Below are 15,382 nucleotides of genomic sequence, written 5' to 3'. Positions count from 1 at the left end.
TAGTAAATAGATATATTAATAAACAGCAGAAATAGATAGAAAGCTAATTGGTAATGGATACATGGGGAAAGCAAAAAGTAATGGTTTAGTGGTTAATATAGTTATTTAAAGTAATATAGTGGTGATTGTTAGCTTAAAGTAGGCTAATGAATAAAGAGCTGCTAGCTAGCTAGCAAATTGGTGATGGATAAATGGTTGATATAGTTAGCTAAAAGTGATGATTAATGATTGATATATAATTATCTTAAAGTAATGATAGATGGTTAAAATATTTAGCTTAAAGTAATAACATTAACTAGGCATGGTGGAAATTGTTAGCTTAAACTCGGCTAATGAATAAACAACTGCTAACTAGCTAGCTAGCGAATTTGTTAAATAAATGGTTTAAATAGTTAGCTCACAGTAATGATAAATAGTTGTTATTTTGCTAAGAGTAATGCCACCCCAAGTAGTACAAATGCAAACTTGACTAAACCAACCCAACATTGACAGTTAAATTTAATTAAAAGTCTTGAAGTAATATCCACTTTCATAGAATCAATAGTTAATCTGACAGATCTGTACGGGGGTCATCGGGCAGAAGAAAGGACGGGATCCACTGAACTTTTGTTTTGTTGTTATTCTGGGGTTTTGACAAAAAGAAAATCAAGTCACTGAGAACAAGACACAGATATGTTTACCAGAGCGCACGCACACACACACACACACACACACACACACACACACACACACACACACACACACTCGGCATGTAAGACAAAAGACACATATCCTCTGCATGTGACATCCATCTCAGAATGGGCTGAGCTCCATATCCTCCCTCATGATCCCTCAACCAGAGAGGTAACATCCTCTGGCTCTCACTGTGGCTCACTGTGACTCTCTCCGCTCTGCAACAGGTTAACACCCCAAACCCAAACCTCTGAGCCAGGTCACTGCTTTCTGCGTGTCCGGAGGTAAAGTTTCTCCATTTGTTAAGGTAAGAGCTTCCACCGGACGGATAACTTATTTCTCTTCACATGCATGAAAGAGGGATACACGTATGATCTGCTGTGTTCCATGCATCTTTTCTCTAGGCACGTTCTCTTTCGGCCCTGAAATAAGGATTTGCCCCGCGGATATTTTTTCCTGCGAAGAGAGCCAGACAGCACCAAACAAGTCGGAATCACTTTAATAAAAAAGGGGACAAGGAGGGGGGAACAAAAGGAGGACGATGATGGAATTAAGGATCCAGCTGATCCCAACGGGGGAAATCATCCTTTCTCCGGGGAAGAACGGAGAAAACTACTGCCACGGCTGCAGGGTCAGTTCACACACACACACACACACACACACACATACATGTGGTCTGGTCTGAGACCAGATCTGGAGTCTTCCACTTTCATTCTGCATTCACATGGCCGCTCAGTGAAAGATTTGTTGCTGACTCGGCTGATAGCGTTTCAATCTCCCACAAAGCGATGAGGTTGAGAAACACCGAAGAGCCGTAAAAAAATTGCTTCATAGTTTATTGGCTGTCGTGCAAATTGCGTTGATAAATCAGAACAGATGTGTTTTTGTAAATACGCTTGAATCCCATTTGGCTCCGAGCTTTACTCAAATACTACATAAACACATAGTTGTGTTGACATGAACAGGGCGGGGATTCATGCAAACACTAGTTTGTTACAGACATCGGTACTAAGTGACATTAACAAGAACAACAGTTGTTTGGGGATTTTCTTCAGAAATCATTGATATCACAGCAAGATATTTAAAAACTAGGTTAAGTGTCAGTCTCTGATGATTTTAAAGATGACATTTTGGGTCAATATTTATGTTTCCATTATAGGAGAAGCACAGACACAGATTTCTGCACCAATTGAAGCCTCAACCGATCAGAATCCAATGCAGCCAATACAGGCGGTTGCATTTTAAAAGCTGGTATAATCAATATGTTCATATCCACAACAGATCAGAGAGCATCTCATGTGAAGAGGATGTAGTAACGTTATCTTTAATTCTGTGTTAACTCTCCTCAACTCTACTGAGAGGTTTTGGTTGAATTGAGAGAATGAGTTGTTTTGGTTGTAATGCCCGTAACTTTATTGTACCTGCATAGCATTGACTGCCAGCTGGTGTTTGTTCAAAGGGATTCTGGGAAATGTAGGAATTTAAAGTTACTACAAGAAACCTTCGTAGTGTGGCCCTTGGCTCCCAGAGAGGAGAAGCTCTGCTCCTGGAAGAGGAGGAGGAGACGCTGCTGCTGCTGCCGGGAGCTGAGCTCTCCTCCTCCCTCCGGAGCTCCGACTGCAGGTCCAAGACTGCATGTGAAGCCAGATCTGGGTCTGTCCACGGTGGACCGGTCTCTGCTGGAGGATCTGGGTCTGTCCACGGTGGACCGGTCTCTGCTGGAGGATCTGGGTCTGTCCACGGTGAACCGGTCTCTGCTGGAGGATCTGGGTCTGTCCACGGTGGACCGGTCTCTGCTGGAGGATCTGGGTCTGTCCACGGTGGACCGGTCTCTGCTGGAGGATCTGGGTCTGTCTACGGTGGACCGGTCTCTGCTGGAGTCTGAGCTGAAGGAGGTTCTGGTGAACCTGCATGAGTTCATCTGGTTTCACCAGAATCCGACCCGGTGGCTCCGATGACGAGCATCAAGAATAACTCTATAGAAACAGACCATCTTCTCTCTGATGGTCTCTTTACTGATGGAGGTCTGATAGAGGATCAGGACTACACTGAGACTGGTTCAGGACCAGGTAAAAGTTCCTCACAGTCGATAAAATTGAATGAGACATGGGAGAGACATCCATCGCATGGAGACATGTAGACATCTTGTAACACATTATGATAAAGACAGACGATGTCTATCTATACCGTATCTCAGGAATGAAGGAGTGGGTTTAAATCAATCCTCCCATGGTACAAGGTACCATTTGGTACAGTTAAGCGAGGGCCGACACGGGATTTAGCATGTACAGTGAGAGGAATGTGCTGTTAATTCAGCATGCTGAGTGCTGGTCAGTGATGATTAGGGGGACGGGGGGGGGGGGGGCCGGGACGGGACGGGACGGGACGGGAGGAAACAACAGAGACGTTCCAGAACACGGCTTCCTTTTTTCCTCTTCCCACATTCCTCCAAGGTTAAATCAGCCTGTGTGTGTGTGTGTGTGTGTGTGTGTGTGTGCGTGTGTGCGTGTGTGTGAGTGTGTGGGTGTGTGTGTGTGTGTGTGTGTCAGGGTCATCAATGGTTTACTAAGTTCGTCCTTTGGCATGAATAATGTGTGACCTACTTATGTTGATCAGATGGAAAATGATGGCAACTTTATTTTCCTAATACATAGTTAACATAAGCTTTGTTGGATTTCCTCCTTGATTTATACAATAATGAAAAGTGAAGTAAATGTAAAGAAGGAGACGTTCTGGTGAGTTCAATGAAGATATATATTGTGGAGTTAATCGTCTCGAGAACAAATTAAAAGATTAAGTGTCGAGTGGAGAAGTTTTGGCGGCGATTGTTTGGGTTTTCGGTCCAGTAGTCTGTCTGTCTAACATTGCCTCATCAACAGGAAACAACCTGTGTGTGTGTGTGTGTGTGCTTGTGTGTGTGCGTGTGTGTGTGTGGGGTTAGCACTGGATCCATCACCCCCCCCTCTGGCAGTGCAGCCACATTACAGTCCAGCTGACCGGCTGGTTGAGGTCACCTTCACATGTTGCATAACTCTGCAGTGATAGACGGAGTTTTTCTCTCTTTATTGATCTGCCTTATGAACTGCTGAGGAACTTTTACCTGGTCCTGAACCAGTCTCAGTGTAGTCCTGATCCTCTATCAGACCTCCATCAGTAAAGAGACCATCAGAGAGAAGATGGTCTGTTTCTATAGAGTTATTCTTGATGCTCGTCATCGGAGCCACCGGGTCGGATTCTGGTGAAACCAGATGAACTCATGCAGGTTCACCAGAAACTCCTTCAGCTCAGACTCCAGCAGAGACCGGTCCACCGTGGACAGACCCAGATCCTCCAGCAGAGACCGGTCCACCTCCTCCTCCTCCTCCTCCTCCTCCTCTCTGGGAGCCAACACCGACATCACGCTGCTGGAGACCCAGGACGTATTGCTGGACCCGCTGGAGGGAAGGGAGGCAACGGGAGAACCAGAACCAGGACTGAGAGGGGCAGACTGTCAGACCTGCTGCAGTAACATGAGAGGTTTTCCAGAGGGACTCTGGTGCTCAGAGACACTACCACTTTAGACCACAGGGGGCGACAGAGTCAACAGGAAATCAAAGTTCCTCGTAGAAACTTTAAGGTTTAACAAAAAGTTTGCGTTCTAAAATAAAATGACATGGTGAATATTTTATAGGCCAATTTGGATATCTTTAAACAAATTATTTCTAAACAAGGACTTGTTTACCTTTAAATAAAAATAAATAATAATGTATTAATTAAAAAAATAAAAAATAAATAATAAGAATATATATATATAAAGAAATACAAATAATACATGATTCAGTAGATCCCCATGTTGTGAAATAAAATTGAAAAGAAATGATTGTAAACTGAAAATCCAAATAAAAAAAAAATCAGGAGAATTCAGTGTAAACAAGCATCTATAGCTCGTTGAGCACTGCTTTATAACATATAACCTCTCTGGATTCCGGTCATTGTGAATATAGGGAGGGAAATAACGGTGAAAGTGAAACTGATCGGTTGGCTGGTAATGGACTCTATTACTGACGTACAGATATATTTGTAATAATAGTTATGTGTGTAATGATCCCTCCCTGATACACTACGGCGGTGATGCAGGGGGCTGGAGGGTGCAGTGACGGCCTCGGTGTCGGTAGAGGGTACGATAACTCCTTCAATCTGACATCACTCGTCATGAGAGCAGCTTTAAAGCAGCCGTGCCCGTCTGTGCTGTAATAAGCAGCAGAATTACACTGAAAACACCCTTCATGTAATAGATCAATGAATTCACAGCGACTCCACTCAGATACCTCGTTATTTTAACGCCGTCTCCTCCCGTTCACCGGCAGCAGGCAGTTCAAGTTACGTTTGTTATTATAAATAAAGTGCCGACTTGTTTCCTCTGGATTTTACTAATTCATGCTCAATCAGCAGGTTTGTCAGTTTTGTGGATTAGTATAAAAAGATAAATATCTACATTTTCGAACACAGTTTGGCTTTGATGTGATTATATGACATCCGGTTTATTATTCCCTCCCCGTCATGAAATGTGCTTTTAGTCAGGCTGATTCATAACCATGTAAAAGTATTAAAGTATATAAGTACTCATTAAAGTATGTGCAGGATGTGGGCGTTTACTCGTCATTGGACACATAAATGGCAGATAAGAAGAAGCGTTTGCAGAGAAAACAATGACGACATGGCTTGGACTAAAACTGTATCACTCATGCACGAGCTGATTCATTTTTGGGTGAACTTCCTGGTCCGTGGTGCCCTTCAGAGAAAGAGAAGGAAACCACTCCTCCCAGTTTCACATCGTCAATCTGTCGTTTACTGGTTGCGTTAATACTATTAGAAGTGCAGCGCGCTGGTGAAGCAGCTGCAGCCCGGGACAAAGTGCAGATAGCCGAGCCCACATGTGTGGGAGTGCTGGTCGGACTGGGAGTGGTGGGAGAGGCTGGAGGAGAACTCTGGCACGTGCGCACTACGCGTTACCGTGCGTTACCTCCTCGACAGACGTCAGTCACTGACTGACACTCGACGGCGGAGGTATCGGAGAAAAAAAAACCCTAAAACACTCACACACACACGTCCACTAACGTACCCGGACCGCAGGAAGAAGAGGAAGAAGAGGAAGAAGAGAAACCAGCACGTTGTGCTCCGGAACCCTCTGCTTGTTTTTTTAAAAAGGTACGTTTCAACTGAAGTGGGGACATTTTTCTTTGGAGGGGGAAAGTTTTCCGCAGAGTCATTTGTGGACACGGGCTGATGCGTGCACCATATGGAGGAAGAATCCACCGACCGCGCAAAACTGCATGCAAATAAGTGTCATTTTAACGCCGCACAGCCTGCGGGAGACTCGTCTACGCGGCGAGACAAACGAGAAGAACACGAGACGATCAGCGAGGCGCGCTGCTCCGTCTCGGCTCGTGTTCAACGTGTCGGTTTTTGTATTAATTGGACAATATTTAGCCTCAAGTGTGAAGCTTCACGCTCGACCCGCCTACCGCGACCTCGCTCCTTATTTCCTCCTTAACGCCGCTAAGACGTTGAACTGCGGTGCGTTCGAGGTCTGTTGCTGAACTGACTGATCAGAGTGCAGAAGTTGAAAACTTCTCTGCGTGGAATGCACGCTGTGTATCCGCGGTGATGCGTTATGAACGCGCGCTGTCTTTAAAGCAAAGTAAGCGCACTTTGTAGTCGTTTTTCTGAGTGACGTCTGGTGGCGCGTGTTTCTCTCTCTTCACGTGAGGAAATAACTTTTTTTTTTTTTTTTTTTTTAGCCACGAACCGATTTGTTTTGGCGTTCAGCCTACAACTTGAACTCCTCCAGGTTGGGCTGGTCTTTTTATAGACGCCAGACAGACACAGATTAGTTCACTCACACACAGCCTGAGAGTCCGCAGAGCTGAAGGTACTATGGGATGTCCTGCATGCTGTTTTAAACGTGCAGCTTAAGCCATGATTCAGAATGGTGGGTACATCTTCACCAGCTGTTACAAACAAAACACCAGCTGATGTATGTTCTGTATCAGCTGTGTGTGTGTGTGTGTGTGTGAGAGCATCGACATGCTCACCTGTTAAAGTGTGTTTACATTAGAAACACAAGGGAAGCACCTGGCCCACAATGCAACCTGTTCATGCTCATTAAACCTCGGTGTATATGGTACTAACCGGACCACAACTCTTATTTAAAGATTGGACAACATGACATAACAATCAGATACAATATGCAGATGTTGGGACGCTTTCTTTTCTCTCCTTTGGCTTCATAAGCTGCTGATCTGCTTCCTGATAATGAGCGATGATAGACCGGACGTGGTATTCCTGGTTCTAGAGCAGCTGACCGGTTTGCCCCTCAAGGTCCCCTGGAGGACAGGACCTCCCGGCATTCACCAGCTGACTCTTAGATGACCGTCACCGGGCTGTGAGTGTGACGTAAGCTTCCTCTACGTGACGGCTAGCTATTGGAGATGACGGCCAGTGTTGCAGCATTTAGAAAAGGCGGCTATTTGAAAAGAGAAACGATGCACAGTGCAGAATATTGATACATTTTTCCAACTCCCCGATGAGGTTTCCTTTAGCTGGATAGTTTCCGTCGGGCTGAGGTGGCACAGATGCGTTGCTTCGAGCCCTTTTTTAAAGTCTTGATGTCTTTATTTGTTTCTGTCTCGTGGTGGTGAGAGGTTTAGTCTGCTGTCGGCTGCTCCTGCGTGGTGAAGCGTTCCCCCTTCGGCTCCGTGTAACTGAGGATCAACACGGGCGATCGCGGTGAATTTACGTCATCGGCATGATCGGAAATATCTTGAAAAAGTTTGCTGTCTTGTAGAGAAGTGAAAATAGAGCTTATTTAAATGTATTGATGCATGATTGTTGGTTGTTTTTTTGTAAACAAACCATTCAAAGTTGCTCCATCTTCATAAGTGATGAGGATGTGGTCTAAACGTTGTTGTTTCTTTGTATAAAATACAGGATTTGCCTCCATTTCTCAGTTTATCTGAGGAGCTCCTGATGTTCCACAGATCGAGGAGAACGTTGATTCGTTGGCTCTGACTTCGCCCCCGTTGTTATGGTAGTTGGTACATTCCTTCATGGCACAGTCCTTATCTCTCCCAGTCCACATTTCAAGGAGTGTGCGTCTGTTGAAGCAGTGAACTAGTAAAAGTACAACATAGAAGTCCAAAGACCCCGTCCCTCTTTGAGAACCGCTGCGTTCTGTTTTGACGGAGGTGAAGGTTCTCCTGGTCCCGTCGTCTCTCAGCGACACGGTGTGGATCCTGGGAGGAACCCGTAGGATACACCTGACCGCCAGACCTCCACCATCACAGGAAAGACGTGTTAAAGGAAAGGCCCAGTTGGGGGATTTATTTCCACACGAATGACCTTTTTAACCTGATCCTGTCACATCAAACTCTCAGATTTATTAGCCGTGTTGCGTGAGCTCGCGGATGCAACACGTGGTCACTAAAGACGCAGCCGGTCACGCTGAAGGAGGTTTACACTGCACACACAGAAGAACCACAGCGGAGACCAGTGGGTCTGGTTTTGACCGTGTTGGGAAGCCGGTGAGTCGAGGTGCTGACTCAGCAGAGGCCCCACCGTACGATGTTATCACCGTACTTCAGTCACCAAACGATCTTATTGTAATAACATACATTTCATATATTGAATTCTGAAAGGCAAAAACAATTCTCTTATTCCGGCTTCTTAGATGTGAATATTTCTAGTTTCTTTACTCGGTAAACTGCATATCTTTTGAGTTTGGGACAAAACAAGACATTTGAGACGCGGATCGACCATTTTTATCATTTTCTGGCGTTTTATAGACCAAACAACGAATCGATTAATCGAGAAAATAATCTTCAGTTGCAGTTTTTATACTAGCAGTGACTTAGAAGCGGGAAAAGGGAGAGAGATAGAATACATAGAGTAGGTATGAAGACTTCCTAAATGACCTTTCACTGAACTATTCCTCCACGATGCTCTCTATGTTAATCTAAAGTGATCTCTGGGACGTATCAGTGCTGACTGAGCGTTCAGTCGTTAAGCTATAGACACGGCTGCTGTGACTACAGCGTGAACCCGAGCATGAGCTGTGGTCCGGGCTCTGATAAACATGAAGATATCGCTGCAGACTGAAGCCAAGAACACGACGATAAGCTTCTCCTGCAGCAGCAGGTCTGATTTCATGCGGATCATAGTTTACATTTACACGCCCGGGATTGTTTTACAAGGTGACTCGACGAGGTTTATCTATTTACTCACTTACTCATTCATTCATTCATTCATTCGACATTTACATCTGTAGTTTCTGGGCAGGAAACAGAGAATTAACACTGTTAATATAAAACCACCGGATCTCACCACATGAAGACACGTCGGGTGTTTACGTTCGTGCATGATGAGGCTGATTCTGATCCATGAGTTCATCTTGAATTTAAACTCAGTGATCTGGTACACGACTCGCTCTGAGCTCCAGAAGGTCGAGATCAAGTTGACTAACGACCAGAGAACCAGAGAGACGCTCCACGTCTGTTAGAAACGTCTCGCAGGACATCTAGAACCGTGGTCTCTGTCTTTTGTTGTGTGTTTCTCACCACCTTCCTCTCCAGAGCTGTGATAAAACAAACCACGTCAGATATTAACGTACACGTGTCTGGATCCTTGTTTCCTGTGAGAGACTGAGAGGAATGAACGACCAGGTTCAGTGATAAACACTTTGAGCTTCAGTGGAGGTGTGTGTGTGTGTGTGTGTGTGTGTGTCTCCGGCTGATAGAGTTGATGTGGGAAGTTGAGTCAGACGTGGAGATGGGAATGTGTCCGTTATTGATCCAGACATCAGGAGACGCAGAGATCCAGATATATATATATATGCGATGACATCATCGTGAGGGTTCATCAGCTCACTCAGCTTCATAAAGATGATGTAATCACATCATCTGTGGATGCTGAATAGTAATCCAGCAGGTTTGCTCTCAGGCTGCAGCCTCACTACTACGTCTTTGTTATAAACGCTTTTATTTTACTACGTTTAGGATCCAGCGTCCACAATACTCAAGAGACCCTCAGACCCGAGACTTTAAGAGACCCGAAGAACGGATGCAGCCACTAAATCTGTCTGTTTTAAATGTGTGTTTGGGAAACATAGAGGAAGATCTTAAGTATCAAGCACAACCTTTTATTATTACAGAGTAGAACGCTGCTTAAAATGTACTTTTATATGTCATCACAGCAGGGAGGTCTGCAATTGCAATATTAAAGCTCGTGTAACATTCAAATATAATCTTGTAAAATGTATTTCTTGTTGAAAAACCTATGTGAGAGAAACCAGTGTTTTAAGTCTATCAGCAACTGAGGACAAACTGTGGAGCTTAGTCAGTATTTATTATACCTCCACTGTTATGGATATTATGCCGTCTGCAGGATTTGATTAGTTTTATTTATTGCTTCCACCTGGAAAACCGTCAAAAACACTGAAACTCAGATTTTCTTTGTATCTTTCGGTATTTGTGGCTCGCTTTTTGTCTGAATTTAAAATTGTGTGTGTGTGTGTGTGTTAGTGTGTGTGTGTGTGTGTGTGTGTGTGTGTGTGTGTGTGTGTGTGTGTGTGTGTGTGTGTGTGTGTGTGTGTGTGTGTGTGTGTGTGTGTGTGTGTGTGTGTGTGTGTGTGTGTGTGTGTGTGTGTGTGTGTGTGTGTGAGAGTCACACCCTCATAGTCCGTCTCTGAATTTAGGATCTGGCCTTGTGCTCCGTTAACGCTCTCAGATGTCAGAGATGTGTTGGAATTGATGCAGAGCCTCTGTGAGAGCGGTGGAATGGAAACACTGAGGATGTGAAGCGTCTGGCAGTGATTCAGACGCCGTGTTACCTGTGTGTGGATGACTCACACTGTGTGTGTGGTTAGTTTTAGCTCTCTGCTGCTGCTTTAGCTTTTCCATGTGGTGTTTCTTTCTTTCTTTTTTTTTTTTGTTCCCCCACATCCCAAAGCTATCCGAGCCCCGCCCTGCTGGGAATAAACGTTACGAGTGACTGAGTCCTGCAGCCTTCACTGCTGTGGGAAAAAAGAAAAACCGCTCTGGAAGTGACTCAAAGATCACCAGCTTCACTGACGTTAAAAAGAAAAAGCAAGTCCTCAAATGACTCGGTACGGATGACCACGGCCACAGAAAGAGTCCATACAGCACCGACTGCCTCTCATCAGTTTGGCATCATTGTTGTGGATTTCTAGTATCGTTGACTTGATGGAACCTTTTAGGCATGTTGGCATTTATTCTCCTATAAATCCAGAGCACTACACGTTGGATGTCGTGCAGGAGATTTAACCAACGCTTGTGTGTTAGCAGACCGCTCATCGATTGTTTACTTATCACAGCGCTGACTGACTCGCTTCCTAATCCTGTTCCTCACCTGCACACCTTCACTCAGATTAACACCGGATAAAGCCAGAGCGCTCGTGTAATCCGACGTCGTCTGCGGTGTGGGTGATGGGCTGGGGATGTTCCTGTTGTTACATTTTGGGATATTTTAACAGAAATCTATTTACTTGAGCCCTTAACGGCACGTCAGTTACAACAATAATCCACCAACAGTAATAGACTGCGGTGTTTATTTGAGCAGCTGTTAATGTGAGTGATTGTATTCCTGCTCTGTCTGCCACACATGGAGACGGTAGGTGGTCTAAGGGATACAAACCTGTGTAAACTGTGTATAGTACTCCAAAATACACCTATGACCCCAGCAAATGTACCTTTTAGTGAGCAGTTATACTTGCTTGTGACTCGTCTGCGTTCACCTCTTAACCCTCTGAAGCCCAAGCAGGTTCTTGGCGTTTATTATTTTATTACATTTCTTCTGTCACATTTAACTCTCTGTTTAATTTCAGATAGTAAAATGGAATCTATATATTCAACAACGTTTCAAGTGTCCACAGGTGTTACAGATGTTTAAAAAAAAGAAAATGGAGGCTCTGCGTGCTATAAATATTGATCTACTTACATATTTACAGCCTCTCCTCTCTGCTCTGCTCTGTGTTCATCAGCCTGAAGTTCAGTCAAAGATTCACAGATTTTTTGTCACGTGACTGTTGGTCTCAGCCGAGTCAATCATGGCTTCACAGTTGCGCCGAGGAGCTCAAAATTTTATGTTTTTTACAAAATCTGGTTAAAGAAAACGGTTTATTTCTGACACCATTTTAAATGAGACGGGTAGAATCATTTATTTGTTGTTGTTGATGAAATATCACAACTTTTAAGCTGTGATTTGGTCGCTTGTTCTGATGGAAGCGTTCTTCAAGTATCGACTTAAAGATGAAAATCCACCAATGTTAGTTTTTACAGCTTCTGGCTGTGATAAACGGTGTGTTTTTGGCGATTATTTAAAGAAAACAATCTTTTCAACGCCCCCATTAAGAGTCATTAATCATGACGAACTGCCCTCTGGATCCTGTACGGCATCGTGACTGCAACGACGTCGGCTCCTCTTGTGTTCCAACTGCGTCCTAACTATACTGTGAGTGTTGGGACACACCCACCTCCACCCTGTTTGCTGGGACGTGACACCAAAGGCAAATCTCGGTGTTTGTTGAAACAAGGGTGTGTGTGTGTGTGTGTGTGTGTGTGTGTGTGTGTGTGTGTTTGCGTTGGATTGATGTGAGATATTTTAAAGCCGCTCGTACTCGAGCAGAATTCAACAGACGAATTCAACAGAATTCAACTCTCCTTAAGCCCCGCCCCCTTTTAAACTAAGATAAACTCCAGTTTATTACTATTTTTAGCCGACTCTGTACAGCTTGTTCATGTTAGATGTGTTCAAAGTGAGGAGGCGGTGGAGAGATCGAGGAGTCTGTTGACTGGAGAAGACGTGGGAAAGGAAAGCTGGACTATGATAAACGGCATAAAATGAGCTTGATGTCTGGACTGTAGCATTCAAATGCAATGTACTCTGTACCGTGGGTGACTAATGGCTGCCTAGCCCAGTTTAAACCTTTTTAAGGATGTTTAATGCACCCTTTATATTTTGAATCAGTCTGTTTCTTGATACAGATCAGGAGTTTTATAATTGACTTTGTCCATACATGCATACCTTCACATTTTCCACAGATTTAGATCAAACAATGTTTTGGCGCATCTTTTTTGTTTTGAAGAGTGGAAAAAAATCTCACGGAGCTAGCTAGCTAGCATGCCAAACATACGCTGTATATAAGAAGTGGACGTGGTCACCGTGACGTCTCCCACCGGTTAGTTGAAGCCTCGAGTTTGGCATTTTGGCCGTCGCCATCTTTGTTTTTGACCGTTTGCATCTTGGATTTTTTTGGCAGTTGCCACCTTGGCTTTTTACAACCCAGTAGTGACACAAGAAGGTGATGTTACTATTAACTTTAAACCTGCTTTATGGTCTGTTTGACTCTAAATGGACCATCATTTACTAAATGAACATCATGCTGTGTTGAAGAAGACTTGAAACTAGAGATTGAGACTCTACCTCTCACTCGATTTATTACCTCAGTAAACGTTGTAAACACGAGTTTATGATTGTTTTCACTTTTTAGAACCGGTGGTTGCCGCCTGTTGCCAACTCTCAGTCCGACAGCTTGTTAGCGCAGTCGCTAACATGGGACATAGTCCACTTAGTTTATTCAGGAGACATCTTTGTACCATCTGTCTTCTTTTAAGCAACACTCCTGAGAACAAAGCTGTACTCATGTTTATTACCAAATCCTCCTGCAGGACAATAGGAGAATTAAGTGGAAATATACTGTGTATGTGTGTTTCCCATAGCCTTGAGCACGGCGACAATACAGCGAACGTCCTTGGTTAAGACTGAGAAAGTTTCCTCCCTCTCACTCAGTACCTTTTTTTTTTTCTGTTAACCTTTAACTAAATCTTTCCGTGGAACTTTGATAAAGCCAGTACAGTAAGAGCAGGCGTGGCCTTGGACCTAGAGAGAGATTGAGTAGAAGAAGAAGTCGAGTACATGAAGAGTGTGAGACGGTGGAGTAGGAGGTAGAATGTGGGAAACGGTGTATAAATAACTTGGAGAGAAGAAGAAGTAAATGTGGCGTGAAAATACCAGCAGAAAGGAAAAGCGTCCCTATAAAGCCTGAAGGAATGCAAACACAGTTAAACAAATGAGGTAAAGATAGCTGCTTCAAACCAGGCGTTGACCGATACCGACCCTTTCTGATGGCTGATGCAGATACCGGAGTAATATTCATTGATTTCCATTCTTTTACCTACTCGTTACCTTTGAGGGTGAAAGTATGCAGACCGGTAGTTCAGCATGGGCTGAATGTAAAGCAGGTTAACACCCCGGCAATGGCAACGTTGTTCAGTAGGTCCACCACTCTGGACCAGATTTAAAATACCTCAACCACTATTTAAGGGGTTCTCATGAAATTTTATTCCGACATTCATGGTCCCCAGAGGTTGAGTCAGACTGAATTTGTTGATCCCCTGACTTTTACATCTAGGGTCATCGGCAGGTTGACGTTTTTAGTTTTTAGTGAAAATATCTCGGCAACTATTTAAAGGGATTCCCACAAACACAGATTCATGGTGCACAGAGGATGAATCCTAATCAGTGAGTGCATATAGTTTCCTCTGGTTTTTGAATTCTCCTATCTTAAGATTTGATAATAGTAAAGGACCCTAGGTCATACATTCGATGTTAAAGGCCTTGATTTTTCTGTTTCATGGTTAGCTCTTGCTCTCGTGTTTATGGTTGAAAAATAATGTTTCAAAATGTGTATTTTAGTTTGAAGTCTTTCGATTACATGTCATTTTGCATGGCTCCCAGAATGGCAACATTGTTCAGTACCACTGTGGTCCAGACTGAAATACCTCAACCATTATTTAAGGAATTTCCATGAAATATTATTCCGACATTCATGGTCCCCAGAGGTTCGAGTCAGACTGAATTTGGTGATCCGATGACTTGACATCTAGCGCCACCACCAGGTTAACATTTTTGGCTTTTAGTGAAGATATCTCAGCATCTATTGGAGCGGTTCCAAAAAAGAAAAATTGGTACACAGATTCATGGTGCACAGAGGATGTACCCTAATGACTTTGGTGATCCCCTGACTTGACCTCGCCAACCATGAGGTTCACAATTTTGGGTTTGAATGAAATGCCTCAACAGTGTTCAGATGGACTGCCAACACAACACATTCCTGTTCCCCTGAGGTTGAATTGTGATCACTTTGATGATCCCCTGAGCTTTCTGACTTTGTCCAATACAAGACATTCCCACCAGCCTCAGCTGTACTTTGTGTTTATCGCTAATTAGCAAACGTTAGCATGCACTGCTTTAAACATTACCTGCTTAACATCAGCATGTTAGCATGTCATTCTGAGCATGCTGACGTTAGCATTCAGTGCGTATAATTACCTGAAGAAGGTCGGCATGTTAAACCCAGAGGACACCAGGATTTCACAGTTGTTTCCTGAGTAATGTAGTTTTATCCTCAACACAGCTGTGAGCCGCATACTTCCTTAACTAATGCAAATAATCAAAGCTCACTTTCTAACATACCACAGCAGCCCCGCCCAGTGTGTGCGTGTGCGTGTGCGTGTGCGTGTGCGTGTGCGTGCGTGTGCGTGCGTGCGTGCGTGTGTGTGTGTGTGTTCTACAGTTTGAAAGAGAGTTGGAACAACTGTTCTTATAGATCAGTTCCCAGTGGGGTGAAATGGTTGCGGGTGTAGCTCTGAACTTC

At 44.0% G+C, this 15,382-nt stretch overlaps 1 protein-coding gene across 1 annotated transcript in view; it reads left to right on the top strand.

Moving 5' to 3' along the window:
* Positions 1-925: 925 nt before the first annotated feature.
* Positions 926-15,382, top strand: part of LOC306701592 (unconventional myosin-Ic-like) — a 52,560-nt gene continuing 38,103 nt past the window's right edge. Inside the window, exons 1-2 of the mRNA XM_079166948.1 lie at positions 926-979; positions 1,077-1,303. Coding sequence (XP_079023074.1) covers positions 1,214-1,303 — 90 coding nt within the window. The 5' untranslated portion in view covers positions 926-979; positions 1,077-1,213. The remainder of the gene's footprint in view (positions 980-1,076; positions 1,304-15,382) is intronic.

This window comes from Pholis gunnellus (genome assembly GCF_910591455.1).
Source record: "Pholis gunnellus genome assembly, chromosome: 9".
Taxonomy (NCBI): Eukaryota; Metazoa; Chordata; class Actinopteri; order Perciformes; family Pholidae; genus Pholis; species Pholis gunnellus.
The sequence above is the reverse complement of the archived record's forward strand: the minus strand, read 5'-3'. Positions and strand labels throughout refer to the sequence as shown.